Genomic DNA, 24045 nt, shown 5'->3' with positions numbered 1-24045 from the left:
CCAGGATGAAAACTAATGAGGCGGAAATGGTGCACTAATTGCCTCTCTCGTCAGCCGGTTCTATTTTGAGGTACCTCTAATTGTTAGAAGGTCTTATTTATAATATGCTATCCTCAGCCTTCCTGTAAATTTTGCTCTTAGGAAGCATGACACACAAAACTATAGGCTTCTATGTGTCATATCCCTTCTTACTCCCTGTTGATATTTCCACCACGCTCTTGCATCGTGGATCTTCTCTTTTCCAATCTGAGCATGTTTAATCCCTTCAACTCTTCTCTTTGGCAAATGGCACTACATCCAGGGGACGGTGGCCTGGAAGGTGATAACCCTCTTCCACGTGGCACAGCAGAACCATCTCCTTCCACTTGGACATCAGCAGTTCCTGATATTTCTTTGTTCACAGCCTACTTCTGTATAAAACAATTTTGGGTAGCACACTTGACTGATAAATTCAAATAACACTAAAAACTTAGGCGAGATTACATTGCCATTCACAACCACAGCATAACAACATCTCACAGTCTCTGTACTGACACTTAGTTTTGCCACTTGACTTTAGAACTTCTTAGTCGTCTGACTTGGCTCTTTTGATGCGTGTGCACAAGACCAATGTCTTACATGGTCCAGTAAAAGGGTGATCTTCCTCAGGCAACAGCCTCAATTTAGTACTCACAGCAGCGGTATTGCATGTTAGTTACACTGCATCTCTGAGCTCTATCATGTCCACAGTCTGATGGACAGGCAGGACATGCATACTCAGTTGTACCAAAAATGAAATGTACACGTGGGTCAAAATATGGTGGTCCACTTTGCTGAAGTTTTGAAGTGCACAGTTAGCATAGGATGAGGGCAACACCTTCCAGGACCACAGGTTTATACATCAGAAGCATGGGAAGACCGAGGGAGAGGTGATTGATTTGGTTTCTGTCTCCCTTCCACCTCTCCTACACCCACTGCTTTTGGCCACTATTTAGTGGTTGCAGGTCACAATCAACAAAAGAAGTTAAAGGCACGTAAGTCACAGTTTAAGAGGTTTTTTTCCCCTGCTTTCTCATTCTCAAAAAGCTCTTGGCATGACTGAAAGCAGTTACTTCTCCAAGAGCAGCAGAAACTGTGAACATACTAGTAAGTTCTCCTGATACACGTAAACATCAGAGAACGAAATGCTGCATTTTGCAGAAGGACCTACTCCGACCTCTACTAAGCTCTTTATAAAAAGTATTATGAAAGCAACATGTCTATGCCATTGTAAATCATGAAATTTGGAAAATACAGAAAACTGTAAAAATGTCAACTACAATGCCATATCTCAGAGATAAACACTGTAAATAATTTGGCTTATTGTGTTACAGTAGTTTTCTAACATGTATTATCAATATTTTTTTAATCCACAGAATTGGAATCACACTGAATACACCACTACGTACCCTGATTATCTTTTTCTTTCTAAGCTCACATTGTGAGCATTATTGTGGGCCATGACAAATTATTTAACACCCCCAGTTTGAATGGCTGTGGAATATTTTATTATCTAGATATACTACAATTCCTTTTAACCAACTATCTTACAAGAAATTATGGTGTTAAACTATTGTACACTGTATTTCAGTGAAGATTTTTGTATACATATCTTTGATTCTAAGTTTCAGAAGACAGAGTCTAAGTCCATCTTACCTATGACTGTATACTTTGTGTCTAACTCATTGCTGCAAGAACTGCTGATGCTCAGTGTTTGCATAGTGACTGGCTGGCTGTTTGACTAACTCTCTGGTTATCTCTTTAGAAGATATTGCCAGTAGTAAAGGTTGCATCCTCTCTTTTATTAGTATATGGCAGCCCTACCAGTATGAAATCGTGAGGTCAAAGGGTTCAGTAAAATTCTAAAGAAAATATTTGGGGCAGTAAAGCAAGAATTTCTGTCACTGTGGTTCACGGAGGGATCAAGTGGAACCTGGTGGGGCTGTTCCTGCTTTGGTATTGGGAAATCAAACACAGTCACTGGCATAATGGCTTACAAGCTGTTTTCAGTCATGAAACTGTGTCTACATGTAGCTCACATTTTGATGATAATGTACTCATTTATTCTACGTACTAATGTATCCTCCCCTTGTGTAATTAAGAATGTCATTATCACTACATAGGATAGGTAAAGTTCATCCATTTGATTTGATCCAACACTTGCCAAGCACCCACTCCATTCCAGACCCTGTGGTATCTGGTGGAAACACAGAGATGCTAAGGCCCATTCTGATTTCAAGAAGACCCCTCTAGCACAGGGAGACCTGGGATAACTGCACATATTAGTGCCTGGGACATACAGGCAGTTAATGCATAGTTGCTGGATGGATGGATGCACAGATAGATGAATCTAACAAGGGTAATATCAGGAAGATAAGGTAGATGGCATAGAGGCAGAAGAGCGGGAGGGGCTTCCGAGAGGAAGTGACGTTTAAATGGTGAATAGAAACTTGCCAGGCAGAGGAACGAGGGGAGCTAGCTTGGCTCTCCCGGTGGAAGGTTGGACGGTGCAGAATTACATGGAGACGATGAGCGGACAGGCCGGGCTGAAGAAAAAGCGACTGGGGGAGGGGATTATGAGGAGAGGTGTTTGTGTCCATCTTGGCTGATCATCAAAGACTTTTTCAGAGGGTTTGACTTTCCCCAAAAGTGGCCCCTAGACTAAGAATGTGGGTGCATACAGTTTAGCTGGGATGGGTCTCAGGAAGTAAGATGAACGAGTTAGAGTGGTGAGGCATCGAAGGGAGGAAAGCCTACAAAGTGGCTTACCCCTGTCAACAACAAAGCTGTATTCTAGCGGGGTCCCTCTGAGAGGTGACATAGAACACCCCTCCTAACTGTCCCATGGAGGGGGAGCACGCTCAGGAACGTATCCCCCACTCTCATCCCGCACCTGCTGAGGGGTGCTCCTGTGGCATTCAGTCAGGACTCTTGCAACCTGCCTGAGCGTGGGCCAAATTGCAAACCAGGACACAACCTCAGGCAGAGCTGCTGGCATCTGCCTGTGTGAATGGACACTGTCAGCGCCGACCTCAGGGACGAGAATATGGCTGTGTCTGCTACACAGCCCAGTGGCCAGCAGGCTACATCTTAGCAAGCAAGCTCTGCGACTGGGAAGAAAATCCTCTTCTAATGACTTAATCTTGATGGCAAGTCCTGCCTGGGATGTTTGCAATTTCCAAAAGCCTTGCCAAGTGCTTTCTTCCTGCTTTTCACATAACTGCCTCCTTGTCTCTGCCTAAATGTCACCCACTCAGTGAAGACATCTTTGATGATTTAATGTGCCGTAGGTCTCTCCGCCTGATATTCGCTTTGATAGCATCTTGATCCTTTCATATGTATGTGTTATATATATACACACACACGCACACACACATTTATCACATGTGTATGTATGTGTATATGTTTGTGTGTATATATAGCCATCCCCAGTATCCTCGTGCGATTGGTTCCAGGAGCCCTGGATACCAAGATACCAAAATCTACAGGTGTTCAAGTCTCTGATATAAAATGGAGGGCCAGGCGCGGTGTCATCCCAGCACTTTGGGGGGCTAAGACGGCCGGATCACCTGAGGTCAGGAGTTTGAGACCAGTCTGGCCAACATAGTGAAACCTCATTTCTAATAAAAATACAAAAAGTAGCCAGGCGTGGTGGCGGGCACCTGTAGTCCCAGTTACTCAGGGGGGGCTGAGGCATGAGAAGCACTTGAACCTGGGAGGCAGAGGTTGTAGGGAGCTGAGATCGCGCCACTGCACTCCAATCTGTGCAACAGAGCAAGACTCCATCTCAGAAAAAATAAAAAAAATAAAAAATAAACTGTGTAATATTTACATATAACCTATGCACATCTTCCTGTATACTTTAAATCATCCTAGATTACTTATAATACTTAGCACAATGTAAACGCTATGTACATAAGCTGCTATACTGTATTGTTTAGGGAATAATGACAAGGAAAAAGTCTGTACCTGTTTAGTACAGATGCAACTATCCATTTTCAAAAAATATTTTTGACTTGTGGTTGGCTGAATCCACAGATTTGAAACCCATGATATAAGGGCTGGCTACATCTTATTTATACACACATGCTATGTGTATAGTATGTATATGTGGGTGTGTGTGTATATATTTGTCTGCTGTATAGTTATGTGCCTCTCTCCCTTACAGACGGTCCTTGAGGACAGTGACTATTTTGTTTGCCATCGCATTCCAGATACCTAGCATGCCACCTGGCACGTAGTACATGCTCAATAAAGATCTGCTGGGTGGCCCAATAAAGTCCACCACCTGTCTCCTGCTCTCTCTGGCAGAGGAAGGCAGAGGCAGTTTGGTCTCCCCGCTGGTCCTCCTCCACAAGCCCAGACCTCTGGGCCTAATTGTCTCCCCATGCTGAGGGGTCGTGTGGCTGGGGAGGGACCCTGAGTGAGCATAGGTTGTATGCAAATATTAGAGCAGTTTTTATCAGGGACCAGTTTACATAAGGGACAGGGAGTAGACTGGCCTCTGTTTGGCCCCATGAAGGGGGGTCCAGATCTGGCACTGAGCACACAGCCTTTTTCTCATTGTGGGGATGGGCTCGAGACAACAGGGCTCCTTTTAGCTGCTGCTCTTGAGGCTTAAAATATTTCCCGTTCTTAATGCATTCCTGACTGGACGTATCTCCTAATCAACTCAAATCCTGGCTTTCGGCCTCACTGGTGTAATTAATTCCCTGGAAGGTTTAGAACTTTCTGTGGGAGAACTCAGGGGTTCCTGGGAAGCAAGGTTTGCCAGATACAATTTGTATTTGCTAAATCCAGCATCTCTCCTGGGGATCGACCTTCTGTTGGGGCTCTGGAGATCTGGGAGTAACGTGCTCACCTCTTTAAGCTGGGGCATCTTGGTGCATCCTCACCACCCTGCCAGCCCCATGAGCTTCACCCCTGCCCTCCCACTGCCCAGCTGGCTTCTCAGAGGCCAACATGACCCTATATACGACTGAAAAAGACAGCCCATAGCAAGGTCACCTTGATGCTCCCAAAATAGTTAAGTGGGCAGAGGCAATGAGCAGATGGGTAGACCCATACCTGCTGTCTCCTTTCTCATTTCCTGACCTATCTTTGTGGCTTAAAACACAGGATTTGAGAAGGACCCATTTGAGTGTGAATTCTACCTTCATCTTTGCCAATCGTGTGACTTTGGGTGACTGGCTTTATTTCAGTAAGTTCTGAGTTTTTAAAACTCAAAATGAGTTGATGAGAATACACTATACCTCACAGAGTTGTGAACAGAAATAAAATAACGAATACAAAGCACTGAGCAGCATGCTTGTCAAAAACGGAACGTGGAAAAATACGTTTCCTTGCTTAATTTTACATATATATTATGCATACAAATTTACATGGTAAAATTTGAAAAATTGCTAGTTGGTATTATCTTGGAATTCACTCCATCCATCAATTTATCCACCCAAGGAGTTACGAATAAAACTCAATTCGTGGAGCTGGGAGTAGGGAGAGTAGAAGTGTTTTAGAATACTGACATTACAGGAAGAACCAGCGCCCTCATGATTTATTTCTAGCTGCCTATCTCACTTATCACCACCTGCCCCTGGCTTTTGCCACACCCAATACTTGCAGCTCTCTCAAAGGATCATGTTCTCCTGGGCTCTTGTGCCATGTTTCTTGGCTTCCTGGAAAATTCCTGTTTAAGAACTCTGCTCACCTATCATTCCCAACTCCGCACAGGAATTCATCATTTTTTTCCTGTGAATGACTTTCGTTGGTTCTGTCATTGCAGACTCCACACTCCATGCACATATTTAGTTGCTTGTTGGTCTCCTCCAGAGAACTGGGAGCCCTCTCAATGCAAGCACTGTGTCTTACCCATTTCGTCTCTGCAGGGGCTTGCACAGGGCCAGACACAGAGCGGGCACCCGTCTATAGATCTATAGGACTCTGTGTCAAACGACTCTCAGGTTCATTTAGGCCCAAGAAGAGTTTTTAGACTTTCTCCTTGGAAAAGAGCAACCAGATTGATTTTGAAAGCCCTTGGTAGCCTCTCCCGATGGGTACAGGCTTAGACGCCACTGAGTCTTTCAGAAAAAGTGAAGTCCAGGCTTTTCCTTGCATGAGTTGAGACTCGCATTTTGCCGCCATGTTCCAACCCCATGTAGAGCTCCAGTTTCCAGGCTTTTTCACACGTGCAGGAAGCCCACACCTTTCTCCCTCTGTAAGAACAATGAAGCCCACTCTGAAAAGCAGTTTCCAGGAGACAGGGCGATATCTTGACAGAATTGTCAGATCTTTGACATAGAGGACATTCCTGTAGCGTGGACAAAGGCTGACATTTGTGAAAGAGAAGAGGAGGTAGTAATTTATGCTTCCAGTGTCCCATGACTACCAGTAGGAGGGTGACGATCTGTCATGTGTAATGGGTCAACAAGGAGGAAATACACCTGGGCATTCCTGCCCGATGAGAGAGTTCCTGCCCGATGAGAACATTTCTAAATGCTCATAAAAAAACGTATTATTGGCCAGGTGTGGTGGCTCATGCCTTTAATTCCTGGCACTTTGGGAGGCCAAGGCAGGAGGATTGCATGAGCTCAGGAGTTCAAGACCAGCCTGAACCAAATAGTGAGTTCCCATCTCACTAAAAAGTTTTAAAAAATTACCAGGGATGGTGGCATGAGCCTGCAGTCTCAGTTACTTGGGAGGCTGAGGTGGGAGGATTGTTTGAGCCCAGAAGGCTGAGACTGCTGTGAGCCATGATTCCACTACTACACTCCAGCCCGGGCAACACAGCAAGACTCTGCCTCAAACAAACAAAAAAATGACATGTTATTGGTGCATACAAGGCCATTTGATTTAATAGTTAACTTTTAAATCCACGTAGCTTGCTTAAGGTTTGAAGCTAAAGTTACTGTAACCCTTAAGATGAAGAGGACTGAAAAAAGTGTGCAACAACCATGCTTACGTAATTTGAATATCTGCCTTCTGAAATCCATGCTGGATTGTGTAATAAGATGATTTCCAATATTACAGTTAAAAATAGCTAAGTATGCGTTACATTCTAGATCCTATGCATTAAATGAGTGTTTACAAATGAGGAAGCTGAGACTTCGAGAGGTGAAGGAATGTGGCCCAGGTCCCACAATCATCAAATAGCAGGGCCAAGAGTCAAACCTATATGTGCCAAGTCCAGAGCCCTGACCACTGCATTCTCCTACCACGGGAGTAAACATATTCATCACTAAGTTGTGGTGTATTTTACAAATACAACTGGTCTGTAGTATTTTCTTCTGAAATGCAAAACCAAATGAATGTTCCCAGGATGAGGAGCACAGATCTGAATGCCAGACAGATTTTATGGACACAGAATAAAAAAGAAACTGAGGAAGATGAAGAGCATCTAGATACTCTTTATGGGTTGTTTTTCTTGTTATTTTACACCATGGAATGCTCCTGATACTCTAACTACTGGCTTTATGCTACAGAGAGAGGTCAGCCCTTCCACCAGCGGGGCCAGCATGCAGAGATGTTTAAAAGGGGAAGAGGTCATAGGTTTAGTTTTGAAAGATTTTGAAATAATCATTCACATGGGCCCTTTTACAAGGACTTCCCTGACTACCTGCCTCCCCACCTAATATGCTGGACTGCCCATCTGCCTGTATGAGCAAACACTAAAACGTGTACAAGATAATGATTCTGTTACCTATTATCTCTGATGTAGGGCATGATATTGGCATAATCACAGGCACCATTCACTGCAAGCTCTCTTGGAGAGCTAATGATTGCATAGATTATCTTGTTAAACTTCACAGCAACCTTAGGAGGGGAGATGATTTGTCAGTTTTACACATGAGGAAACTGAGTCTTAGAGAGATGAAACAGCTGATTAAGATCACCCAGCAAGGTGCAGAAGCTAAGATGCAAACATAGGTCAGTCTCAACCCAAAGACTCTTACCTCTATGCCATCGTAGACATAAGTGAACATACACTCATTTGGGGATTGACATGAGTAACAACACATTCTTTAACTCCATATTTAATGTGCTTTGCATGTTCTAAAGCCCCTGCATGCAATGACGGTGATATTGAATTCTTATTGAATTGCTGAACATCTGGTTCTGTTCCAAGTGCTCTGCATCAGTGGTTCTCAAACTTGAGCACGCATTAGAGTCTCCTGGAGGGCTCATGACAACACAGATTGCTGACCCCACCCCAAGGTTGTGTACCACCCAATCACTTACTGTCGTTTTTCTCTATTCTCCTTCTCACTTGTCATACTCTGGTCAGTTTGTCAAATGCCCAGGTCTCATGTTGTTGCCCACTCTTTTATTGAGATGGAGTAACTCTCTGTCGCCCAGGCTGGAGTGCAGTGGCGCAATCTCGGCTCACTGAAAGCTCTGCCTCCTGGGTTCATGCCATTCTCCTGCCTCAGCCTCCCGAGTAGCTGGAACTACAGGCACCCACCACACGCCTAGCTAATTTTTTTTGTATTTTTAGTAGAGACTGGGTTTCACCGTGTTGGCCAGGAAGGTCTTGATCTCCTGACCTCATGATCTGCCTGTCTCGGCCTCCCAAAGTGCTGGGATTACAGGCATGAGCCACCACGCCCGGCCGTGTTATCGCCCATTCTTAAAACACTCTACCCTTTCCCCCTTCATTCCCTTCACCTCCCATTTCCTCCTCCTCCTTCAGACATCAGTCCTCAGTTTAGTCCCTGAGCACAGTCATCTTGGGTCCTCTAGACCAGGTGCTTACATCCTCATGTTCTGCGGCAGCTTTTACTCCTCCCTGTAGTACCAATCACCACTGCCATCGATGACTAATGTGCCTCTTTATAAGTCTGTATCATATCCACAGAACTGCAGGCTTCAGGAATATGGGATGAGACCTGAGTTTGCTCACTATGGAATACCCAGAGACCAACACAGTTACCCCCAGGGCTTGTACTTGACAGATGCTGAAAGAAAGAGATGGGGGTGGGGAGTGGAGAGAAAGAGAATAAAGGTGACAGAGAGAAGGAGGAAGGGAGGAAGGAGAGAAAGAGAGAAGGAAAAGAAGAAGGAAAGAAATAAGAGAAAAAGAAGAAAGGAAGGAGAGAAGGAAACGGAAAAGAGAGGAAGGGAGACAGAAACACAGAGAAAGAAAAAAGGGAGAGAGAGATGAAAATGGACAACAAGACAAAGGAACAGAGAGAGGCAGCGAGGCAAAGGAGGAGGGAAAGGGAAGGAGACAGGAAGTATAGATCAGTTTGTTGGGGTGGGATGGGGAGAGGGACAAAGCTTGTCTGAGGGGCAGGGAGTGCTCAGATTTCATCTCTCTATCCTGTCGTGGAGTTGGATGCCCAGGCATGTTGAGAGTAGGGGGCTGAGTGCAAAGAAAAGGGAAACCGACAAATTTGCCATGACGTGAGCTGCAAAATGAACACAATCAGAGTGACCAGTGGTCAGCCTGGGTGATGGAGGCGCCAGGGCCGACAGCCTGGTGGGGGTCGCTAAGTACAGAGACCACGCGCCTCAAAGGCAATGAGGCTGCTTCTTGCTACACACCTCCCTTGCCCAACTGAAGTGATTTTTCTTCTTAATAAAGGCAATAATAAAAGCAACTGTGGCCTTTTGGGTATGTCGCTGGGAAAGTGGACGGGTCCCCAGAGTCATATAAACCCAGCCAAGAGAAGTCCCTGTGTTTGGAGTTCTCAGCATGTATCCAAGCGGCCAGAACTGTAGAGCTAAATTTTCCCTAAAGTCCAATTATTTCATATGTGGTCAAGGAAAGCGATGCTTGGAAAGGGGCTTGAGACAGTCTCACCAGTTCATGAGAGCATGGAGCAGCGGCTGTCAGGGAAGATAGACCAAGGGAGCTGAGACTGGCTTTCTTTGCCTCTACCTCTAGGTTTCAACTGTCAGCCTAACCTGTTTGCTTCTGGCTGTAAATGCCAAAGTGTCGTTGTGTAACATCATCTAATGAGACAATTATAATAATGATATAATAGGAATAATTCCAGATAATATTTGAATATGTGCCAGGGAACCTCTAAGTCCATTACAAGATCCCCTTTTTAAAATGCCATTTAATAAGGATACAATAGATATAAGACCTGTTCTTTACAGATGAAAAAATAAAGTCTAAGGAAGTTAAAGTACTTACTCAAGGTCTCTCACCCGGAAACCAGAGAAGTTGGCATGAAAACCAGTTCTGACTCCAGAACCTGGAACCTAAAGTTTCATACCATTTTTATAATGTACATACTGCTGGTTATGGCCCTTTTCTGTCTTCTTTCCCTTGATTCTTTCATTTCTTCTACAAACATTTCTGAAGTAGCAGCAATGTGCTGGGTACTGAGCTCAGTGGTTGGGATACAGGAGATGAAGTGTTCACACCATCCCTGCCTTCATGAACACAATAGCCTGAGGTTTAATTTATAGACTCAGCAGCCTGAGGTTTAATTTCATAGATGCAGCAGCCTGAGGTTTAATTTATGGACACAACCGCCTGAGGTTTAATTGCATGGACACAGGAGCCTGAGTTTTAATTTATGGACACAGCAGCCTGAGGTTTAATTGCATGGACACAGGAGCCTGAGGTTTAATTTCATAGATGCAGCAGCCTGAGGTTTAATTGCATGGACACAGGAGCCTAAGGTTTAATTTCATAGATGCAGCAGCCTGAGGTTTAATTGCACGGACACAGGAGCCTGAGGTTTAATTTCATGGACACAGCAGCCAGAGGTTTAATTTCATGGACACAGCAGCCTGAGGTTTAATTTCATGGACACAGGAGCCCTGAGGTTTAATTTCACAGACGCAGCAACTTGAGGTTTAATTTATGGACACAGCAGCCTGAGGTTTAATTTATGAACATGGGAGTCTGGGGTTTAATTTCAGGCAGATAGTTAACATCAAGGTAGTTCCAAGCACCAAATCTGCCTGACCCCTTGAGAGATCAGCTGTGTCAACTAAAGATCCTCCCCACTTCCTCAGCTCCTGGGAAACCTCAAGCTGTCCTCAACTCATGGAGGGGAAAGTCCACCAACAAGACCCGTGGAGTGAAATCCATTTCATCTCACCCTAGGCAGAGGCACGGCTTCTTTCAGCACTGCCTACCTGTCAGCACAGCCTAGCACTTAAAAACATGGGCTCTGGATTCAAAGAGAGTCCACATGCCAGCTCTTCCTCTCTATAGCTGTGTGACCTGGAATAAGTTACTTAAGCTCTCTGTGTCTGTTTCCTCTGTTAAAATGAGATGCAATAGTCTCTTATAGGCAATGTATGGAAATTATTGAGCTCAATCTACTTTAGCTCTTCTGTCTTCCTGAGCTTATATATTTATTCAACGAATATTGCATGAATAAATCCTGTCACAGAGGCCAAATTCACCTATACAATATTTATAATAAAGTTAGTTCATTTGAGCCAATCATGATTGACTGTCGAGGAGATAAAAACAATTAAAATAAAGAATGAGTGATGCTTTTTCAGCAATAGACACGGCTTGGAGAGGTGTTTTTAGATCTATATATTTTTTAACCTAAGGCATTTTGCTGATAAGAGGAATGCAGTCACGTGCTGTGGACATCAGAGGTTTCTGGGAGCAGGGAGGTGGGGCCCTTGTTCCACAACATATCTCAGAAATGTCTTTGACACTTCAGAAGGCAAGGGCCTGTTTCCCAGGGTCAGCAGTTAGGGAAAGAGGGTCTTAATCACTGCAGTGAGTCCCCAGCCACAGCCCTTCCTGCTTATGTGCAGATGCAGTTAATCCTCATTGCATTGATTATTCATGAAAGACCTGATGGAGCCATTTAGTTCTCTTTAAAGTTTCAGGCATTCTGTTTCCCATGATTGCAGGACCCTGGGGACCAGGTATCTGGCCATAGTGAAATCTCCCTTATCCTGGGGCTCACGGTGGGACAGGCCGAAGAAATTAGGGAGGTGCAGATGTTTCTGAGGCCACCGTGTGGTGTAGTGTCAAGAGCACTGAATCGGGAGTCTCTAGCTCTCCATATTTGAGTTCAAATTGGATCCTCTGACTAATTAACATTATAGCCTAGAAAATCACACTCAAACTCTTAATCTCAGAAATCAGCGGGTGTTTAGTCATGTGCCAAGCACTGCCCCAAGTTCGTAAGTAATACCTAAGGCTGGCACTAATATCATCCGCACTGTACAGATGAAGAAACTGAGTCTGAGTGTGGTTAGGAAGATGGAATTGGGACTAAACCCAAGGAGTCTGACTTTAGAGCTCATACTCTGTTCTTTTCTCTGTCACATACTATTCAACAGGGAGCATTTTAGGAGGGTTAAATGAACAGCATTCGGTTTTTCTTAAGACAGAGTTTTGCTCTTGTTGCCCAGGCTGGAGTGCAATGGCACTATCTCGGCTCACTGCGATCTCCACCTCCAGGATTCAAGTGATTCTCCTGCCTCAGCCTCCCAAGTAGCTGGGATTACAGGTATACAACACCACACCCGGCTAATTATTGTATTTTTAGTAGAGATGGGGTTTCGCCATGTTGGCCAGGCTGGTTTCGAACTCCTGACCTCAGATGATCCAGCTGCCTTGGCCTCCTAAAGTGCTGGGATTACAGGTGTGAGCCACCACGCCCAGCCATGAACAGCATATTTGAAGAACCTAGTACATAGTACTTGACTGACAAAAGTGCGTGTATGTCTTAATTCCCTTCCAGCTCTGAGATCCCACGCATTGCCTGCTAGTTGGGGCTTTGAAGGAAATGGACTCAGCATAGCTGGCCCATGGGATGATGGATGGAGTGATGCTGGGACAGCCACAGGGCCCATGAAAAGGGGACCTCATTTAATGAATATTACATACCAGAGGCAGCCAAAAAATCTGGGAAGAATATTCAGACTGTTGGATAGCATGAGAGAGAACCCCAAAGACTGCTTAATGGATTTAAATTTACAAGATCACTGGGAATGATATTTCCTCCCCCTGGGAATAACTCAGTTGACAGGGCTGTCCTTAGTTGAGCAAATAACTTCTTCTAGAGTATAGGAAAAAAATGGCTTGTGACAGCTTTTTGATTCACACGTATTTACTGCATTTACTATGTGGCAGGGACCAGACACAAAAAGAGTAAGAACCAGTTCCGTTTCCCAGTTTGAATGACACTGGGAAATGCCTCATGCATAATGAATAGAATTTAATCGCTGAGTGCCTACCAAATTTAACTCCATCTGAAAGTTAAGCTCTGCTTTCCCTTTCAAGGTCTATGGTCCAGCCCAGGCTGTGGTGATCAGAGAAGCTTCTCTCGGCCTGCTTAGTGTTTTCCCCAAATGTCTTAGCTGGATGCCTGTTGAGAAAACTTCATCTGAGCCCGGTGGAGATCCAGGGATGCTTCTTCCAGCCCTTCCTGTGACTTGCAATTGGGGCAGACTAGAGAAGGATACAGCTGTCTTTAGGTTGTCTCTAAACTGTCCTTATGGTAGGGAAAGCGAAGACGACATCACGGCAGAGGTGGATAATATGCTTAGAGGTGAAAGAATCTGGAAACTCATTTGCCTTCATGGAATCCCTTGGCTAAGATACTCTGTCTCTCCGTGTTTCTCTCCAACTCTTTATCTTGGAATAACTTTAGTTTTGCAGAGAAGTTGAAAAGACAGTACAGAGATTTCCAAGATACCCTTTGCCCATACTTCCTTAATGCCAACCTCACAGTGCTATGGTACACATCCAAACTAAAGAAACAACACTGGTACCAAATGGTTAACTAAACTCCAGACTTTATTCTGATTCCATCCGTTTTTCCATTAATGGCCCTTTTCAGTCCAGGAAACCACATTTTGCATGTATTTGTCATAGCTCCTTTGTCTCTTCCCGTCTGTGATGGTTTCTCAGTCTTCCTATGGTTTTCATTACCATGACAGGGTTGAGGAGTACTGGTCAGGTATTTTATAGATTCCCCTCAATTTGGGCTTGTACTATGTTTTATCATGATTAAATTGGGGTTATGGGTTTGGGGAAAGAATATCAGAAAGGTAAAATGTCACTCTCATCATCTCAGGGAGTGTGACACATACATGGAAGCAGTACCTTTTTTGCATCAAATATTTGGACAGGAGTAATTCAATAAACATTTATTCAGCCACTGATATGTGCCCAGTACTATGACTATAAAGAAACCTCTCCCTCCCTTCTACTGTCTCTCTCCTCTGCCTCATCTTCTCTCCTTACCATTTATAGATTATATGTCAGGTATTCTGCTAAGCCCTTTGTTTCTCACTTAATCCTTACGTGAGGTAAATGTTACCATTTCCATTTTATAGAAACTAAGTTCTTTGCCTAGCGTCCCCCCCGCACCCCTGCACCCACCTCCTGCCCCGCCCCCCATTAAATGACAGAGCTGAAGACTGTATTCAGTTTACCCGGCTTCTTCTTACCAAACAACACAGCCTTCAGTAGATAACTCTGCCCATGAAATGTTGCTGGGAGGATGAACCATGTATTATTCTGTTCTCACAGTGTTAATAAAGAAATACCTAAGACTGGGTAACTTATAAAGAGTAAGAGGTTTGGCTAGGTGCAGTGGCTTACACCTGTAATCCCAGCACTTTGGGAGGCTGAGGCACGTGGATCACCTGAGGTCAGGAGTTAGAGAACAGCCTCGCCAACATGGTGAAATCCCGTCTCTACTAAAAATATAAAAATTAGCTGGGCATGGTGGCAGGCACCTGTAATCCCAGCTACTCAGGAGGCTGAGGCATGAGAATCCCTTGAACCCGGGAGGCGAAGGCTGCAGTGAGCTGAGATTGCACCACAGCACTCCAGCCTGAGTGACAGATTGACACTCTGTCTCAACAACAACAGCAACAAAGAATTAGAGGTTTAATGGACTCACAGTTCCACATGGCTGAGGAGGCCTCATAATCATGGTGGAAGGCAAAGGAGGAGCAAGTCATGTCTTACATGGTGGCAGGGAAGAGAGCTTGTTCAGGGGAACTCCCCTTTATAAAACCATCAGATCTTGTGAGACTTATTCAGTATCACAAGAACATAGGAAAGACTCGCCTCCATGATTCAATTACCTCCCACTGGGTCTCTCCCACAACACGTGGGAATTATGGGAGCCATAGGTCAAAATGAGATTTGGGTGGGGACACAGCCAAACCATATCAAACCATAAACAAATAAAAGGCTGTAAGGATTCTCCTATAGCTTTTATTAAAGGGCTAAGGCTACCCAGACAAGAGAGGACAGCATGGCTTTCCAGAGGATCTGACATCTGAATTGGGAGGGAATACCATTTTGGAAAGAAAAAAACAGCCTGTGAAAAGGCACGAAGTTCAGAGCTTCAAATTTTGCTTACTTTGATGCTATCAGATTACATTAGGAGCGCACCATAAGATAAAGAGTGTTCTGAGTAGAGTGAGGTCAGAGTGGCTGGAGGGGAGAGTGCTAATCTTGCCTTATCTTTCCTGAGACAGTTTCTGAAGACGCACAGAATAGAGGGGCATCTCATCTCCCTCGAGGGTCTGGCTGGGGGTGGTGGAGCAGTGACAGCATCGAATGGGGTCGGGAAGCCGGGGCACATGCTGGCACCTAGGTTCACTTCATCTTCTCTAACCATCAGCTTCCACTTCTGTAAAATGGGAACGATGCTTGCTCACTGCCTATAGTAATCTCTGCTCAGATGATGTGATGATAAAGGTAAGAGGACTCTGAAAACTACAAAGCATCAGATATCAGACACAAATGCAAATAACCTCACATGAACAGTAATGCCACTCTCCAGAAACTGAGTACACCCGCATCAAGAGGCTCAGAGTCACAGCAGCCTCATCAACAAGGCTCATTAAACGGGACTGGCAACAAAACTCCTGAGGTCCCAACATGAGTCTCATTCTGTTACTTATTCTGTTATTTTTCCTTTAAAGGATTGTGAGCCAATTTTCAACCACTTCCTAAAGATCTTAGTAAGAGCTTTGCCATTTGGGGCCATCTGGTCATGCTATTGTCAGACGAAAACAATGTCCTCAAAGATATGACAGAGCATGGAGGCAGTGGGCAATTCCAGTGAGAGTGTAGCCTGCTCTGGACTGAATTATGTTTCCATGCTGTATTCAAGTTTCTTTAAAACCATAGCTTAGTTGGATATTCCTCACATGCTGTCCGCAAATTCCCCATCCCAGCCTTTGATGAAACTCAGAAGTCTTGGTGCCATTAGGGCTACACACTTTACATAACCCTATTTAGGAAATTTTTGCCCCAGCTCTTACTAGTTTAATCTTCTTTGTCATCTTACTGACATCAAGTTAGGAAATGTGTACCTGGGCCAGTCTTTTGGATCTTGAAAACATCTATGCTGAGCCCTGGGAAGAGGATGAACAAATATTTGTTAAATGACGGACTGAAGAATCTGGGCTGGCTCTCCCAATATTTTGGGCTGTTGAATGGAAAGAGGTTTTGGAATCAGCCAAATTGGGGTGGGAATCCTAGTTCTGCAATTTGCTGCTTTTATTTTCTTCAGGCCTCTGCGGGCTGGCCATAATGAAAAGGGAGGGAGAGAGGCAGCCCCCAGGGAAACTGGTAGTATCAGTTTCCCGTACGTGGTAACAAATTAACACACACTTAGTGGCTCAAAACACAGATTTAGGATATTAAAGTGCTAGCGGTCTGAAGGGCAAAATGGGTTTCACTGGGCTAAAATGAAGGTCTTAGCAGGATTGTGTTCCTTCTGAAAGCTCCAGAGGAGAGCCCATTTCCTGCCTCTTCCAGCATCTAGAGGCCACCTGCGTCCTTGGTTCACAGCCTCCTCCTCCATCAGACCCAGCAGTAGAGCTTCTCTCAATCTCTCTCTGATTCTTCAGAATCCCACTCCCACCTTTTTTATTTTTTGTTTTTTTATTTTTTGAGATGGAGTTTTGCTCTTGTTATCCAGGCTGGAGTGCAATGGCGTGATCTCGGCTCACTGCAACTTCTGCCTCCTGGGTTCAAGTGATTCTCCTGCCTCAGCCTCCTGAGTAGCTGGGATTACAGGCATGCGCCACCACGCCCAGCTAATTTTGTATTTTTAGTGGAGATGGGGTTTCTTTATGTTGGTCAGGCTGGTCTCGAACTCCCGACCTCAGGTGATCCACCCACCTCGGCCTCCCAAGGTGCTGGGATTAGAGGCGTGAGTCACAGCGCCCAGCCCCCACTCCTACCTTTAAGGACTCTTGTGATGACGCTGGGTTATCCTGAATAATGCAGGATAACTTCCCTATCCCAACGTCCTTACTTTAGTCATACCTGTAAAGTTCCTTTTGTTAGGTAAGGTAACATGCAGGTGCCAGGGACTCACTGGTCTCTCCCTGTGGGGGAGTGTGACGGTGTGGGCTGTCTTCAGGACTCCTTAGATTTTGTAGGACAGTGCCCAACCCATCCCAGCTCAGTGGAGTGCTCACATATGTGGATCTGCATTTGGCCAAAAGTCTCTTCTCTAACGGTAACCTTGAGCTGCCACACACCGCCTATCAAATCTTGGTTGCGAGAAACGCTGTTCAGAGAGACCAGCCCACCTAGAGATGGGTCCAACTGAGCTTTTCAACTCTGTCTGAAGATTAAACCAGACCACATCCTTTTGGCCCCAGAATATATGCTCTCACTACATTTTGCTTTACTTTGTTGCTCTTAGATTACATTAGGAGTGCACCCTAAGAAAAAACTTCATGGAAATAGTTGCATTTACTATAACAGCTTTGTTGAGGATGTTTATTGCATTTCAGCATACATTTCTTACGAGAAACCACAGAGAAAGAAAGAGTCCTCTGGTCTCCAAAACCAGTGTTAGCTATGGTTACCCCTAGTAACTGCTTTATTTCAATCAAATGAACACTAGTTCACGTGGATGACCATTTCCCCCTATTTTCACTCACTATTAGAAAGCTAAGAGACGAAACTATTGTTCATCTTCAGCAAAGTTTTAGGACTACAGAGCCTGTGCTATGTGCGTTGACTTATTTTCCAGTCCTCATTATCCACTTTCTCCAGTTCCTTCACCTGTTTAATACGTTAGTTAGTATTGTTGGTAGCATCTGTAAGCCCAGAATAAAGCATGATAAAAACTTTATTTTCCAAGATTATTTTCTCTTTTGTAAGACGCACGCCCCTGATACATTCTTCTTTGCTCCAAGAACAAAACAAAAATAAAAACATGAAATGAAATATCATAGGTAACAATGTATAAACATGAATTCTCAGCAGAACTGAGTCCAGCATCATTGTAAAGACTGAAGCTTATGCTGATCGTATGAAAACAAGTCTCTAACGCTTTGTATGCTGAGCACACTAAGATCATAAATGCCAGCATTCTAAATGGCTCGCTTGCTGTTAGCAGATCCACTGGAACTGAAAGCCATTTCTTTTCTACGGGCTGCTTGGTTTTTATTATGTCTTTATTCATGGTCAAAAGAGATCAGCAAATTTGCTAAAGTGATTGAAGATATTTTTCTTAAGGCATTCCTAACGTTTCCTATCTTTGCCTTCATGGTTCTGGAGGTGAGCTTGTTTTCTTAGATAGAAACAACAGAAATGTGCTCCACACTATATAGCGTTTTGATAGTTATAGAATGCCAAGTTTTTCTTTTTTCAAATCAATGGTATGCTAGCAAAACCTCCAGTGAAATATCTCTGAGATACACCAAATCATAAGAGTTTATTTCTGAGTCCATCAAACCACACAATCAGTGACTCTGAGAACCAATCAAAGCCTCTAAGATAGAATATTAATCTCTATATCCACAGAGTCTAGAACATGCTATGTGTTTAATAAATATGTTTTGAACTAGTGGGTAGTACTTTCCACTCTCGGAAACACTAACGTTCCACCCAGACCCCAGTAGACCAATGACAGACATAGTGCTTGCCAGGAAGCGGGCATGCAGTATACAGTGAATGACTGGCACTGAGATACAGACAAACCACGAGAGAAACTTCTGCCATCCCTGAAATCCACAGCAGAAATTTTGATTTCCGCCATTCTCCCCCTTGGCAGAGACACACCTGACTGATGACATTGACATGTGCACCCACTTTCATGAATGTACTCAGGTTTATGTCTGATTTCTAGTGTGGTAGTACAAACTCTGCCCACCTTTCTCCCACTCAAGAAAATATGGTAGAATACAAATTAGTAAGAATGTCATTAATATGGGAACCATCTCCAGTCCACTGCAATTTATTGAAAAAACTAAATCACAGACAAAATGACCATTTTGTCATTTCAAATAATAGCAGTTGTAGATGACTTGTAAGACATCTTACCAATGATTGACACAACCTTTCATCATGATACCAAGACTGTTGAGAATGCTTCTCAACAGGAACCATCTCTGAGAGCCACTGTTTCCTCACAGGTCATTTTGGCGACCTTCCAAAACTGCAGAGAAACCATCTCTCAGGCTTATCCTATCCCCAATGCAATCATCTATATGGGCTCTGTTGTCCATGTGAACTCCACCAGAACCACAGTGATGATTCCTACTAAAGGACATAGCTCACGTAAGACCTCAGGGGGGTGTCACTCCACTTCCACCATCATGACCTTAAAGAAGAGAAGTTACAAACAGCTGACTTACCACGCCACCACCAGCTGAGTGCACAAGCACAGACATCCCTTCCCGGAGGTTAGCAACTTCAAACAGCATCATGTAGGCTGTGACGAAGTTCATGGGGAATGCAGCAGCCTCGGAGAAGCTCATGTCATCCGGGATCTTGTAGACAAACTCCACTGGTGTGCAGACCACCTCTGCCCAGGCATTGTAATTGACAAATGCCATGACACGGTCCCCAATCTGGGCATGGGGAAATACAGAGTTAGTGGAGACTACCTCATGACAGAGGCTCAAGGAGAGAACAGAATTACTGGGAGCTGGCCGGGTGCTGTGGCTCATGCCTATAATCCCAGCACTTTGGGAGGCTGAGGCGGGTGAATCATTTGAGGTCAGGAGTTCAAGACCAGCCTGGCTGACATGGTGAAACCCCATCTCTACTAAAAATACAAAAATTCACCAGGTATGGTGGCGTGTGCCTGTAGTCCCAGCTACTCAGGAGGCTGAGGCAGGAGAACTGCTTGAACCCAGGCGGAGGTTGCAGTGACCTGAGATCACACCATTGCACTCCAGCCTGGGCAACAAAGCAAGACACTGTCTCCAAAAAAAAAAAAAAAAAAAAAAAAAAAAAAGTATTATTGGGAGCTATCCATGGTCCAAACACATTGTTTCTATTGACTCATACACTTAACTCTATCCAAATTTTTGAGTATCACAATCATTTTTTTTAAACGTCGACAAAACATAACTTTAAAAATAAATTTGCAGTGAAAAAGCTACTGTGTACATTTCACAATACAACTGATTTAATGAACCATTGAGAGCTCTATGTTTCTTGTCCACCCATCTTCAGCCACTACCCTCTCCTCTCCAGAACAAGCTAAGTTGGTTAGTTGAGAACCCATTCCTTGAAACTCTGAACATTATTTAGGTGGTAGCAAAAGTCCTGGGAAGTGTCAGTGCACATAAGGAAGGTAGCAAAACGATGCAGAGCCCTCCTTCATGCTTTTGAAACCACCTGTCACCTGGAAAACTTCTGTCCTTACTTTAGGACTTCTCAAAAATGTAGTCACCACAGCCAAGCATGAAGAACTTACAGCCTGGTTGGAGAATGGATTCCTCCTCATGAGAGTTTTTATTTTTCTTTTCTTTTTTTTTTCTGAGATGGCTGGACTGCAGTGGTGCCATCTCAGCTCACTGCAACCTCCGCCTCCCAGGTACAAGCGATTGTCCTGTCTCAGCCTCCCAAGTAGCTCAGATTATAGGCATGCACCACAATGCCTGGCTCTTTTTCTTTTCTCGTATTTAGTAGAGACAGGGTTTCACCCATCTCTGGTTGTGAACTCCTGGCCTCAGTGATCCTCCCACCTTGGCCTCCCAAAGTGCTGAGATTACAGGCATGAGCCACTGCATCCGGCCAAGTGGTTTTTCTATATGCACATTTGATCACTATAAAATCTATGATTTGCTAAACAATCATAATGTACTAGACTGTAATCTTCATTTTGTCAGTTATTTAATCTACGTGAAAGCTTAATAGGATATTATTCTTATTATAATATGAAGAAACTGAGGCTAAGAATGGTTGAGTATCTTGCCTAATGACATACAGAGTGAAGCCTGTCTAATTCCAAATATTTTTCCATGACATCACAATGAGCCATGTTTGCATATGAAGCCCCTTCTTGATCTTAGGTTCCAGGCACTGGAGATATAACTGTAAATGAGGTACAGCTCATGCTTTCAAATTATTCATACTCCCTGATATTTTCATAATTTTCATATGGCAAGTGCTATGAGTGATAGGGCTTAGAGGCAAATCTACTTGGAAGGGATAATATTTCAGCAGAGAATGCGGTCTTAAGTCAAAAGCATGAAATTACGATGGCGATGTTTCAGATATTGGTCCAAAGATAACAGAGTTCATTTTTTGGGTGTGGGAATGGTGGGTGGGGTCAAGGGATGTCAGAGTAGCCTGGAGGTGAGCTCTCCCAAAACCGTGGGGATTTTCCAGGTTGGCCAGTTCTGTGTATTTTGGAATAGAGCTGCTTCAGCCTCAGTGTGTGTCTGGAACAGGATCCAGAGGACTTGATTGTCCGTTTGGCTACAGGATGGTATAGTATAAAGACAACAGACTGATCTTGGTGCCATTCAGACCTGGGTAATGAGGAGTTCAGGTGAATGAGACAGTTGGGGACAGCATCAACAATGTTCTAAGTGAGCCTGGCCACCTCTCTCCAGCTGCCAGGGCAACTCTGTCGGGGCGGGGGTTTGGGTGACCTAATTCAGGAAAGACGCCTGAACCACAGAATCAAATTGCTCTGCCCTAGTGTGTCTTCTGGGGCTGTCGTGACAGCAACAAGAGCAAGGCAAAGTCTAGTCTGCTCGCTTTGAGAAAAGAGGCAAGTAATTAATCAACATGATGATCTGACAGCTGGGCAAGGAGGACATTCTCACTGCCTCTTTGCATCTCCTTTCCTTATCCTTGGGTAGCCTGGCATAAACCTAAGCAGGTCTTCCCCTCTCTGAATCCTCCCCGGACTGCTGCAGAGGGAGAAGTCCTTGCCTAGACTTACCTGTATGTTATCTGTGGCTCAGCCCCCACATGCCTTCTTTTCTCCCCTTCCCCAAGCCCCTAAATGACCCTAGACTTCATGGATACTGGAAGGGAGTGGCTCTCCACACTGGTGGTGACAGCAGTCTGTCCCAGAGAGGGTACAATTAAGAATAAAACATCAGCCAGGCCAGGCACGGTGGCTCACACCTATAATCCCAGCACTTTGGGAGGCTGAAGTGAGTGGATCATCTGAGGTTGGGAGTTCGAGACCAGCCCGACCAATATGGAGAAACCCCGTCTCTACTAAAAGTACAAAATTAGCCAGGCCTGGTGGCACATGTCTGTAATCCCAGCTACTCGGGAGGCTGAGGCAGGAGAATTGCTTGAACCTGGGAGACAGAAGCTGTAGTGAGCAAGATCGCGCCATTGCATGCCAGCCTGGGCAACAAGAGCAAAACTCCATCTCAAAAAATAAAAATAGAAATAAAAATAAAAAAACATCAGCTAACAATAAGAAGTGGCAGCGGTGGGTGGGAGCTCAGACAATGTGAGCAAAGGAGAAAGGAACACTCAGCCCCTGTGCTTGTTCAGTATTGACGCCTGTGTCTCCCTTATGGCCATGCTGGAAAAGCAGCAGGAAACACAGGAAAGTGCATGCTCACACCCTCATGCTTTTGTATCTGCTGTTTCTGCAGTTGGCACTCTCTTTCTTTTGGGAAAGTATTGATTTTCCTTTAAAGCTCAGCTGAAATGTTTTCTCCAAAACTTTCCCTGATGACCAACCTTCCCCTACAAAAGCAGAACTGACATGTCTTCTTATTGCTGCTAGTATTTGTGTTTATTGAGTGCTGCTTGTATGCTGGCACTGAGTACACAGTAAATTAAATTACTGCATTTAATTCTGATGACAACCCTATGTGGTAGCTTTTATTGTTATTCGCATTTTACAGACTGGAACCTAAAGCTCAAAGCAGTTAATAAGCTGCCCAAGACCACACAGTTGTAAGTGGTAAAGACAAGATTTCAAGCTGGGCACGGTGGCTCACGCCTATAATCCCAGCACTTTAGGAGGCCGAGGAAGGTAGATTACTTGAGGTCAGGGGTTTGAGACCAGCCTGGCCAACAGGGCGAAATCGCTTCTCTACTGAAAATACAAAAAATTAGCCAGGTGTGGTGGCGCTTGCCTGTAATGTCAGCTACTTGGGAGGCTGAGGCAGGAGAATCACTTGAACCTGTGAGATGGAGGTTCCAGTGCGCTGAGATCGTGCCAGTGCACCCTAGCCTGGGCAACAGAGTGAGACTCCTGTCTCAAAAAAAATAAGACAAGATTTCAACAAAAGTCCACCTGATTCCTTATGTAATCCTTCATCATTGTGCTGATCCCATTATAATATTGGCTTATCCTTTTACATGACTAGCCTCCCTCTAAGTGGGGAGATCTCAGAGGGCAGAGGCTGGGTCTCATTGATTTATGGATTCTCAGTGCACGACCCAACACTTGGTGCATAGTGAGTGATGGGTTGATGGATAATTACAAGTAACTGAACCTTGTCTAACTTCTCCATGGGTGGGAAATGGGAGAGAATAAGGGAAGAAATTCAATCCTGGAGAAGCTTTCAATAGTCTCATAGGAAACATCTCTAGGTCTAAAGGGGAAAACCAGTGTCTGCAATTGACTAGAATGCACTGTTAGGGCAGGGACTGCCGGGGCAGGGAAACTCTGCTGGGGCAGGGGTGCTAGGAGCTATTGTTATTGATAATGATAAATGGCATTTACCAAATCAAAAACTAGTATGTTCCTGAATCTGGGCTAAGTGCCTTTATTTACATGATCTTACATAATTCCCACAAGAACTCCATGAAGTTCTTGAAGTTGATGACTAATAATGAACTATTACTGTGCCCTTTATACAGATGGGAAAATTGAGGCTAGAGGG

At 44.4% G+C, this 24045-nt stretch overlaps 1 protein-coding gene across 1 annotated transcript in view; it reads right to left on the bottom strand.

The window, feature by feature from the left end:
* LOC105491238 (vesicle amine transport 1 like) overlaps positions 1 to 24045 on the bottom strand; it is a 186294-nt gene that overhangs the window by 129393 nt on the left and 32856 nt on the right. Inside the window, exon 3 of the mRNA XM_011757442.2 lies at positions 19579 to 19794. Coding sequence (XP_011755744.2) covers positions 19579 to 19794 — 216 coding nt within the window. The remainder of the gene's footprint in view (positions 1 to 19578; positions 19795 to 24045) is intronic.

Source organism: Macaca nemestrina, chromosome 18 (genome assembly GCF_043159975.1).
Source record: "Macaca nemestrina isolate mMacNem1 chromosome 18, mMacNem.hap1, whole genome shotgun sequence".
NCBI lineage: Eukaryota > Metazoa > Chordata > Mammalia > Primates > Cercopithecidae > Macaca > Macaca nemestrina.
This window is presented reverse-complemented; position numbering and strand designations above follow the sequence as displayed.